The sequence below is a fragment of the Chaetura pelagica genome, unplaced genomic scaffold, assembly GCF_000747805.2.
Source record: "Chaetura pelagica isolate M959 unplaced genomic scaffold, ChaPel_1.0 scaffold1160, whole genome shotgun sequence".
Lineage (NCBI taxonomy): Eukaryota > Metazoa > Chordata > Aves > Apodiformes > Apodidae > Chaetura > Chaetura pelagica.
Genome location: NW_009951727.1, coordinates 9,617 through 20,261, shown reverse-complemented (window position 1 = coordinate 20,261; position 10,645 = coordinate 9,617). Strand labels below are relative to the sequence as shown.

Here is a 10,645-nt window from a genome sequence, read left to right as displayed (position 1 = left end):
TGCCCAGGGACAGGCCCGGAGCCCTCCTGGACCCACTATGCTGGGATGAGAGCCCCAGCAGTGGGAAAAGCAACAGATGTGCCTGCATGAAGCCACAGAGCCAGCAGCCCCAGCCATCTCCTCCTCCTGCCCTGGCAAGCCCCTGCTACCATCCCACAGCCTCGTGGGGGTGTTTGGCCCCCAGAGCCTGACCCTGCCCCGTTTCCTCCCACTGGTCCCATGCTCCCATCCCATGACCACCAGCATCCCCACACCACACCCAGCTCAGTCACAGCAGAGATGTAGCCAAGCTTGAGTGGGTGCCAGGGGGGCCCTGTTCCTGCATTCCCCCTTCTTCCCAGCCCTGGGAAGGGGCAGACACGAGGCTGGAGCCCCCCCAGCCCCCCCCCTGTCCCAAGCCCTCACCAAACACTGCGCCAGCAGCAGCTCCCGGGAAAGCAACTGCAGAGCTGCAGCTCCTTCCACCCCCGGCTTATCAGCACTTACAGGAAACCCCTTCTGCTCCAGCCCTTTCCTGGAAGGTGAAGCACCGAGCACTGGGGCTGCTGCCGGCAAATATTGACAGAGCTGGGAAGGCCAAGAGCTCCTGGTCCTGCTCTTTGATCCGGGCTAACGGTAAAGAGCCACCCCTGGGCGAGCCGGGGCTGCCACTGGGCCAGGGCAGGTGCCAGCCCAGCCCAGCTTGTGCCACCAGGCTCCTCTGCTGACCACAGCAGGGCCACGTCCTCCAGCAAAGTGAGCAGCCAAGAGCTGGGATCACCCGGAGCCGGCAGGGAGCAGGCAGGCCCCAAGTCACCGACCCACTACTTCCCAACCCCGGCGGCACTGCCTCCTCCCCAGCACCACCCAACACTCACCCCAGAGCCCCCAGCCCAGGGGCTGTGAACCCCAGTAATGCCGGGGGGCAGGGGGAGAGGCTGGGCTGGGCAGGGCAGTGGGCCCCAGCCCTGCTCCCCTCTCCTCCTGAGTCAAGCACAAAACATCAATTAAAGGAGCCAGGGTGAAGCCACCTGACCCCAACACCCCCTCATGGGCAGGAACTGGTGACAGTCACTAGCAGATTCAGCCCCGGACCAGCGGATGGTACCAGGACAGCCCTGCATGGGGGGGCTGGTCACTGCTGAGTGCTGAGCTCACAGCCAGGGTGCTGAGCTCACAGCCAGGGACGGGGGGGGGGGTGAACTCCAGCTCACTTGGAGAAATTTCCCAGCAGCCCCACCCCACCCACTCACATCCCACGGGGCACCGTGGGCAGCCCCCTGCCCTCCCAGCTGCTCAGGGGTCAGCAATGGTGTGACCAGGATTTTCCCATCCAGCACAGGTTGTACCCACTTGCTGTCCCATCAAGCTCACCCTGAGATGAGGGTTTCGGGGATCCCCAGGGCTGTGGGCAGGGAAACAAACAGAAACAAAGTCTGGTTCTACAAAAGGACAGAATTAATTATAGAAAAAGAAAAGCAGAGGGTGTCTCAGTCCCTGCAAGCCCATCACGAGGCAGGAAGGAGAGAAAAGCAGCCCCCAGGCAGGGCCAACCAAGCACATGGTGCTGGAGAGGCTGTCCCAGGTGTCCCAGTATCCAGGCTGTCCTGGATTTCCCAGTGGCTGAGCAGCTGCCCTCTCCTGCACAGCAGGAGGGAGGTGCCAGCTCACAGGGCAGCGATGGCCTTGGCAGCGACACGGCGGCCCAGGGGCAGGCTGAGATCCGTGATGGCCAGGACAATTTTGGGACTGGACATGGTGGACACTTTCACCAGCTCTGAAACCTGCCCGGAGAGAGAAGGAACATGGCTGAGTCACAGCAGAGCCAGGCAGGGGGTCTGTCCTGTCGCACCTGCCTGGCCCCTGTGAGCAGGGAGGACGCCAGGGCCACGGGACCCACCATGGTGAAGGGCATGAACTGCAGGATGCTGCCACGGCTGCCCTGCTCCAGGCAGTCCACACACTCCTCCATGAACCACTGGACAAACTGGGTGTGGGTTCCAGCTGTCTTGGCTCCCAGGATGGAGGAGATGAGCAAGAAGAGGTTTGCTGTGGAGACAAGGAGATATCAAAACCCAGGCTGGGTCAGGGAGGCTGGGGGGGTGGCCCAAGCCTCCTGCACAGGGGACAGGTCCCCACTGCATCCCCCCACGGCCAGGCCTTGCTGCCAGGGTGCAGCCCCCTTACCCAGCACCCTGTTGAGCGGGTCCTTCATGCTGATGGTGTGCAGCTGGGAGGCAGAGAGCGAGCTGCTCATGGAGCGATCTGTTGGGGAGGAGAGCAGTGGCAGGTGGGGGAGCCTGGGACAGCCTCTCAGTCCCCTTGGCTGTGCCAATGTGCCCACCTTGGCCAGCTCTGTCCATCTGGGCTTGTCCAACCCTTGTGCTCCAGGTGGAGCTACCCTGTGGCATGGCAGAGGTCTGGACTGGGGTCCCCACCAGCCAAACGAGCAGAGGCTTTGCTGCCCAGGGGGCACTAGAGCCACACAGCAGGGACAGCCACCATGGTCACTGCCCCTCTCTGAGGGGTACAGGCCCACACGTGCCCCAGGCATGATGGAGCTCAGCAGCCCAGGGAGGGCTCCACACGCTGCCGCTGCTGCTCCTGGGCAGTGACACTTCCCTCTTGCACGAGCCATGTTTATTTCAAGCCTGAGTTTAATGACATCTCCAAATAAGCAACATCATGGGCAAGGCTGTGCCTGTGCCTTCTTGCTGGGCTGACACTGCAGCAGGGATTGTCCCTGAGGCTCCATGAAGACCAGGAGTGTCATGGGATGTCACGATGGGGAGAGAAGTGAGGCAGGGCCAAGCCAGCCAGATGTTCCCAGCTGCACAGCAGCCCTCACAGCTCCCTCTCAGCACACCATTTAGCTACCAGAGCTGCATGTCCAACAGACTCACAGCAAACCTTGGACAGGCCAAGGGGATTTATCTGACCCAAACTCTGCAGCACTGCTGGGTGCTCATGGGACACGGGAACCAAACCGTCTCTGGTCCAATGGGATGGGAATCTCCTGGGAAGGCTCTTGTGCAGACCCCATAAGACACAGCTACTGCCAAAGCCAGCAGCACCCATCTTAGGCTGCTCTGAGGATGCTCCCCAAGAAAAGCCCTCCCACACTTTTCTCATGTAATCACATGAGTTATGTGGCTGCTGCAGGAAGCAGCATTTCCACATCGCTGCAGCAAACAGCCCAAAAAAGTCCTGAATGTCACTGGGATGAGGTGGAACTGCCTCCAAAGTTAAAAAAAGATAGTGAAATAAAGGGAAAACCCCACATTTCAACAGTAATGAAACCAAGCAAAACCACAGGTTGATGGATGTGTCAAGAACTAGAAAACAAAAGCATAACTTTATCTAAAGAGCATCAGGAGAAACAATGACCAAGAAACATCCTGATTCACTGCTCAGGAGTCCAGACAACAGCTGTGGGAGCAGTGACACCCCCGGCCAGACAGGAGGACATAGACACCCCCCCAAATGTCCTGCCGGAGCTGTCGCAACCCGCGGCTCCGCGAGGACACAGGAAGACTCAGCCCCTTGTTCACTGCCTTGTTAAGAGGAGTGGAATTTCAGGATTTGCCCATGGCCATCAGGAACGTCACCTCCTGCCACCTCGTGCTGCAGCACACCAGGATGTTGGTCCCACATGGACTGGCTGGGGGTGACAAGGCTCCAAGGAAACCTCCCTGAGCCCCTCGTGTGTGACACTCTGGGTTGGATGGCAACGTGAGGGGGGAAGATGTAACCCTGCCCCCTTCCTAAGTTCTTCTGATAAGAGAAATAAAGAGCTTGGTCGCTTCCAAGTGCAAAAGCTCCAGGGTAACTCATCAAAACACACCCAAGCTCTCTAAACCTTGCCCTGGCCAGCTTGGGAAAAGCCACGTTTCTCTGCCAATACACATTCCCACCCAGAAACAGGCAGTGAGGCAGGAGGGTCCCCCCCACCAGAAGCTGCCCCCCTTGCACTTACTGGGGCTGGAGAGGCTGTTGGCGTCCTCCTCGTTGGAGCTCAGCAGGCGCATGAGCTTGGAGGGCTGTGTGTCATCCAGAGGGAACAGGCTGATGTAATCCTGGGGGAGGGGAAGATGGTTCAGCCCCACCAGACCCTCTTTAAGGGGGGTCCTGGCTGCCTCCCTCAGGTTGATGACCCACCCTGGGCTCTGCATCACCCCACAGCCCAGGACTATGATCTCTGTTCAGCCAGAGAATCTTAGTCTGGGTCCACCAGCTCAGCACAGCCCTCCCTTCCCCAGAAATGAGAAGGAAAACCCCAGAATTTTAAGGTCCAAGGACCTCCAACAGCCCAGAGAACCTGGGCAGGGGTCTGGTCTCAGCCACCCACTCCTCTTGCCACCACCCTCTCCCATAGAAACTGCCCACCCTTGTGCTCCAACAAAACCCCACTTCATGCTGGACACACCTCAATATCCTCTCGGTGCCTCTTCTTCTGCCGGGTGGACACCTGGACCTTGTTATGGGAGGAGTAGGAGCTCAGGGCACACCAGACAGACAGCCTAGGGACAGAGCAGGGACACTGAGGTGCTGCCAGCCCACCTGGGTGATGGTGAGTGAGCAAGGGAAGATGGCAGAACCCAGAACATATACTGGGATGGGACATGGCAGGTCCCTCTTCAGTGAGAGGCAGCAGGGAATGGGGCCCAGGACAGCAGTGTGTCTGGTCTTGCCAGCCCTGTGCCTGGGTCAGAGTGGAAACTGGGTAAATAGGACCCCTGTCCCAGCATGGATCATCTCCCTGACTCCACAGACAAGCCCACCCAACCCTAAGAAAAAGGTACTGGTGGGTCTGGGGTCTTACTTGGCCAGGGCCTTTCCTGGTGGGTCCATGAGCGTGTGCCACTTGGAGGAGTCTGTCAGCAGGTTGGGCAGGATGTGGCCCAGCAGGGTCAGTGTCAGCTGCTGCATGTCCAGGCAGAAGATGGCATAGAGCAGCTCCACAGCCCGCAGCGTGTGCTCCTTCCGTGTCTCCTTCAGCAGCTCCTGCAGGGCAGAAGGCAGGGCTGGGGGTGGCACAGGCACAACCAGGAGCAGCACGTGGGCCAGACCCAGCAGTCCTGGGCTGGACACCCAGCCACAGGGCCGGGGGTGGCAGCCACCCCCCTGCTCATCCTCCTACCTTAACCAGGTTGTTGCAGAACCAGTAGACACCCCCCATGTGTAGCAGGGTGTCGAAGATGTGGATGGAGCGACTGTCCACCCAGCCCTTCTCCAGCACCTTAGTGAACACGCTCGTCAGCACCTCCTTGATGGGCTTCTTGGGGGGCAACAAGTTCCAGTAGGGGATGGTGTCCATGCCCGTGGAGGGGAACTTGATCTGCGTGGCCGTCTGCTGCAGGACATCTGCACACATGTGCTCCAGGATGGAGCTCATGATCACCACACTGTGGCAGAGAAGGACAGGGTCACACAGGGCCTGGGCAGCAGAGGGGCAGGAGCCCAGGGCAGAGCAGGGGCAGGACACAGGGCCCAGAGCCCCAGATCTCACCGCTCGTTGTAGAACTGCAGGGTGTTCTCCCCGTACAGCGGGGTCGCCAGCTGCCGGATCATCTGCAGGGACTTCTCCCGCTCATCCAAGCCCAGCATGCGGACATGGGCCACCAGCCAGGCCACGGCACACACTGCCATGCTGCACACCTTCCCCTTGATGTTGTCTGTGATTTTCTAGGAGAGGAACCAGGAGCAGAGATGGATGAGCACAGATGTATGGTGGCACGGGCTTTACCTCAGTGTCACCTCCCAGGACTGTGGGCCCCAGCTGCAGAGACCAGGCCCCTCTCTCCTCCATGGGGTGAACCCAACCCTACTAGCCCCACTGCCACCAACAGGGCAGTCTGGGGCAGCATCAAGGGGCTGGAGCCATGTGAGTTCCCCACCCAAGCCAGGAAGGAGCCAGCAAGCTCTACGGTGGCTGCAGGATGTTCAGGGCAAGAGGATAGGAGACCCCTGCTCAGCTACAGTCTTGGCCCCTCCTCAGGACCCAGTGCAGCACCAGTGTCCCTGTTCTGCCCCACACAATCCTCCTGTCAGGCCCACCTGGATGGACTCGAAGGTGAGGACACCGTTCTCCCAGGCATTGAGGATCTCCAGGATGGCAGCCGAGATGCTCAGACACGCCTCGTGCCACTTCATCTGCCTGTGGGGAAGAGGGAGGCAGGGGGGTCAGACACTGGTTCAGAGCAGCCACAGGGCCAGGGAAGAGATGGTGGGTGCTCCTGGTCTGCCCCAGCCTGGCAGGGTGGGCACCCAGGCTGAGCTCTTACACCAGCTTCATCTCGGAGGAGTTGTTGAGAAGGGCGACCAGGGACTCCACCTTGGTGGAGTCGGGACGGAAGCAGGGGTGGTCGGGGTTGAGGATCTTCCCCTCCTCAGGCATGCAGGTCAGCATCCAGGTCTCAAAGAAGGGCACCTCGCCCGGTGGGCTTGACTCCGACAGGATCACCTGGCAGGGAGGTGGCACAGGGAGCTGCCAGGCAGCCTGCACCCCACAGGGACCCTGCTGGGAACCCCTGCCCTGGGGTGGGACCCCACCATGAGGAGCTCACGGCCAGGGGAGCAGCGCCACCCTGTGGCCTGCACGGAGAGGCAGGCACGGGTCTGCCCCCAGTAAGGCACTGGTTTCCAGTCTGTGGGCTGAGGTTGTCCCCCTCCAGCAGAGGGCTCCCCGGCTCCCAGAGCAGCACCCCAACAGCTTCCCTCGGGGAGACGCCAGGCCAGGAGCAGCCCGGGGAGCTGCAGCAGTGGGGTCACCCTGTCCTGCCCAGACAGGGCCACTTGTTCCCCTGTCACTAAGCTGTGCCAGAGGTCCTGGCTGGCCCCACAGCTCCACGGGGTCAGGGGGCACAGCCCGAGATCAGAACACACAGCCCAGCTCGGGGGGCTCCCAGGGGGGGGCAGGAGCTGGGAACCCCTCACGCCGCTTCCTCCCTTCAGCCGCCGCCCCCCGGGGACACCAAGTTTTGTCAAAAAACAAAAAAGTTTTGCACATCTGTTCAGCAGCAGCTGGTCAGGAAAATCACTCTGGGCCAGAGAGAGGGGATGAGACCTCAGCAGACAGCCTGGGCACGTCCGCTCCCAGCTGCCTCCAGCCAGGACCCCCCTCCCCAGGCCCCCCCGACCCTTCGCTCCCGGTGTTTCGGTCTCGTTTCGCCTCCCAGCACACGCAGATGTTGAAACCTGGAAAACTTTCATGCAACCCAAGTGCTGTTTCCTGAGCGGAGCTGCAAGTTCCTCCTCTCATGGGGGAGGGCTGAGGCTCAGCCTGACTGCGTGACACCCCCCCCCAGTGCCAAACCAGAGAGGCAAAACTGGGAAAAATCCAGTGAGATCAGCACCAGCCGGGGCAGGGCAGCGCTCCCGCGGGTACCACGGCACTGGAACAGAGCAGAACCAGAGCCCAGGGAAGGCAGCAGCCAGCCCGGCACCCACAGACCCTGCAGGGGTGGATTTTAACCCAAACCAGGGAAAGGCAAGAAGCACTTCATGCCCAGGCAGCAGGGTGGCTGTGGGGACATGGGGACAGTGGTGGCAGGCTGGCCACTAGAGGAGGCTGGCAGGCCACAGCACGGGCTGCACTGGCAAGGTCAGAGCTCCAGCCCCAAGGATCATGAAATCACAGAATGGTTTGGGTCAGAAGGGACCTTAAAGCTCATCCAGTCCCAAACCCTCTGTGTGGGCAGGGACACCTCCCACCAGCCCAGGTTGCTCCAAGCCCCATCCAACCTGCCCTTCAACACTTCCAGGGATGGGGCAGCCACAGCTTCTCTGGGCAACCTGAGCCAGGCTCTCACCACCCTCACAGGAAAGAATTCCCAGTGGATCACCCCCAACCCTGCAGATGCCTACCTCTGAGCCATAGGTCTGGGCCACATGGCACAGCATGAGGAACGAGATGTCGAAGAGCAGGGCCCGAACGGGGGCTCCTTTGGCTGAGGGAGGAGAAACAAAGACCTTGGGGATCTCCAGGCTTGGCACTAGGAGGCAGCCAGAGCCCTGGGAGCTCAGGGGCCAGGATCCTGCTCCCTCCAGGCAGCTCTTGTAACCCCTCAACTGCTTGTGTGAAAACGAGGGTTCCAGGGGATGTGCCAAGTGCCTCCCCCTCCCCATTTGCCTCTGTTCAAGCCCCCAAAGCATCTCTGGCCCCCCCTTCCCTGCCAGCCCTGGGCTCCCCCCGTGCTGTGGAAGGTCAGAGCACTCCAAAGTTTCATCACACACAAATGCAGTCAGAGTCCTTATCTCGGGCTCTGTGCTGACACATCACCCCTTCCAGGGAGGGAGCCAGGGCAGGGCTGGCTCCGAGGGGCCCCACGGGCTGGGCTGAGGGGAAAGAGCAAGGAACAGGCAGGGAACACCCTGCATTCAGGATGGACACACATGTTCCACTCAGGAGGGCAGCAGGAGCCCTGATCTGGGCTTGCTCTGGTGCCACAGCCAGTCCCAGCTCCATCCAGCTGTGCCCCCAGACCCCGGTGGGGGGAACAGAGCTGGAACAAACCCCCCCACGGGCACACACACACTTACAGCCTTCCCCGGTGATCTGCTTTGTGAATTCATTCAGCCTAGAGGGGACAGAAAGAACCACCAAAAAAAGTGATCATCACATGAAACAGACCTCTCCCCACCCCTGGGTGAGGCGGGGGCTGCCCTGCCTGCAGACCCCTCCCTGCACCCCCTCCCAGCGCCCTGCTTGGTGGAGGAGGGTGGGCAGGAGCCCAGCTCTGCAGACACCCTCGGGCACAGCAGGGACGAGCCACCTCCTCCCTCTGCTCCCTGCAGCAGAACAGGTCCAGCAGCTGCTGGTCCCCACACCCAGCCAGCCCAGCACATCCCCTCCCAGCATCTCACACCACCCCCAAACCAACTCGACTTCCACTCTCTGCAGAAGCAAAGGAGATGGGGTGCTGCAGGGCACAGTGTTCCCCAGGATCCCAGCCTTCCCCCGGGCTCTGCTGGATCCAGCCCTGTCTGTGGCAGACCCTGGGGGGCTGCCTGCTGACCCCAGCCCTGCTCATCACCCCGAGTGGTGCTGTCTGGGTGGACACTCACTTGATGAACTTCCGAGCAAAGGATTTCAGTTTGCCCGTTGCTGCCGCTGCTGCCAGCAGCAGGTCCAGGCTCTTCCCAGACAGCATGTGACCCAAGACCCCCAGCAAACCCTCCGGGGACTTGGAATGATCCGCATCCATGGTCTACAAGAAAAAGAGAGGAAAGACAAGTCACGGGGAACGTGTGCTACAGAGCAGCAAAAACTCTAGCTCCAGGGGCAGAGTTGATCGGCTGCCAGAGCTGTCCCGTGAGGCCCTGGTGAGCAGGGACATGTTGGGGCTCAAGGGGTGGAGCCCCCCATGCCCCCTGCACTGCAGGGCACCAGAGCAGCACAACCGGCAGCAAAACAACCTCTCAAGCTCAGTCAGAGTGACACAGGGACAGGGGGTAGTCCCCAGGGATGAGGGGAGATGTCCCTGGGGAAGTGGCTGAGAGCAGGACAGGCAGAGCTGGCCAGGCCCAGGCTTCTGGCACTGACAAGCTGTGGCCTGACAGCTCCTCTGGCTCCCTGGGAAGGAGACGGAGCTCCCGGTCTCCTCGGCTGGGAGCGATTCCTCCACTCCATCCAAGGGGTAGATCAGACACCCTCCCAAGCACCCCAGCTGCCTGGTGAGACTGGTGCTGCTGGAAACAGGCTCTGGGGCTGAGCCCAGCACAGATGTGGGAGGGGACTCACCTTCAGGATGTTGGTGACAGTGGGCTCGGCCCGCAGGATCAGCCCCGGGTTGGGCTGGATGTTGGCGTTCTCTTCTGACTTCAGGTGTGGAGCGTGTTCCCTGTCTGCCTTCCTGGGGGATCCGCACAGAAGGGCCACTGAGCAGGAATTTGTCACCCAGCCTCACTCCTCCCCACCTCCCACCAACATCCACCCTCAACGCTCCCAAGGCCACCACCTCAGGCCACCAGCAGCTGCCACTCTGAGAGGACAGACTTTGCTGGACTTAAATCTGACACCAAAAGCGAAGCCACGTCCCTTCAGGCCACCACCAGCTGCAGGACAGTCAGTGGCACCACAGCTGGTCCTTTGTGCTCCCCCCAAGAAGGACAGCAAGGCAAGGTGCTCCAGCCCCAGCAGTGACCCAGAATCCCAAGGGGGCTGTACCGTTTGTCAATCAGGTTGGTCATGTTGGCCTCAGAAAGCAGCCCGTGCTTGTTGCACTCCTGCAGGAGCTGACTCATGCAGTTGCAGCTGAAGGAGAGAGGAGAGCTGTTAGCCCGAGGGACAGTATTCCTGTGGCACCAGGAGGTGGCCCAGGGCTGGGGGGTTCCTGGGCTGCCCTCCTGGCCCTGCTCCCACCCCTCTGAGGATGCTGCAGGGCCACAAGCAGCTCGAGATATCACATAGCATCCCCAACACGTGAACCAGCTGTCAGCCGCTCCCTGCCTTGCTCATTTGGCAGTGTCAAGTCCTCGGGAAGAAGGAATTGGATCAGAAACTCAACAAGCCCTGCCATGAGCTGCCCTGGCACCACGACTCCCTGCAGAGGGGACAGGGTGGCTGTGGCACAGACTGGCCAGAGGCTGATGGAGCTGCAGGTCAGCCCTGGGCACTCACTTGCACCGCTGATCCACTTTGTCAAGCAGGGGGGTCAGCTTCAGC

The 10,645-nt window shown here is 60.9% G+C and overlaps 1 protein-coding gene across 2 annotated transcripts in view; it reads right to left on the bottom strand.

The window, feature by feature from the left end:
• Positions 1 to 1,646: 1,646 nt before the first annotated feature.
• MED24 (mediator complex subunit 24) overlaps positions 1,647 to 10,645 on the bottom strand; it is a 17,375-nt gene continuing 8,376 nt past the window's right edge. For both annotated transcript variants that reach the window (XM_010008386.1, XM_010008463.1), the window contains 16 exons: positions 10,601 to 10,645; positions 10,148 to 10,234; positions 9,722 to 9,833; positions 9,046 to 9,188; positions 8,521 to 8,558; positions 7,846 to 7,928; positions 6,264 to 6,442; positions 6,037 to 6,136; positions 5,489 to 5,664; positions 5,120 to 5,384; positions 4,802 to 4,983; positions 4,406 to 4,499; positions 3,972 to 4,055; positions 2,167 to 2,263; positions 1,880 to 2,028; positions 1,647 to 1,763 (listed from right to left, as the gene is read on the bottom strand). The exon at positions 10,601 to 10,645 is cut by the window's right edge and continues 5 nt beyond it. In XM_010008386.1, the coding sequence (XP_010006688.1) occupies positions 1,647 to 1,763; positions 1,880 to 2,028; positions 2,167 to 2,263; positions 3,972 to 4,055; positions 4,406 to 4,499; positions 4,802 to 4,983; positions 5,120 to 5,384; positions 5,489 to 5,664; positions 6,037 to 6,136; positions 6,264 to 6,442; positions 7,846 to 7,928; positions 8,521 to 8,558; positions 9,046 to 9,188; positions 9,722 to 9,833; positions 10,148 to 10,234; positions 10,601 to 10,645 (1,951 nt within the window). The remainder of the gene's footprint in view (positions 1,764 to 1,879; positions 2,029 to 2,166; positions 2,264 to 3,971; positions 4,056 to 4,405; positions 4,500 to 4,801; positions 4,984 to 5,119; positions 5,385 to 5,488; positions 5,665 to 6,036; positions 6,137 to 6,263; positions 6,443 to 7,845; positions 7,929 to 8,520; positions 8,559 to 9,045; positions 9,189 to 9,721; positions 9,834 to 10,147; positions 10,235 to 10,600) is intronic.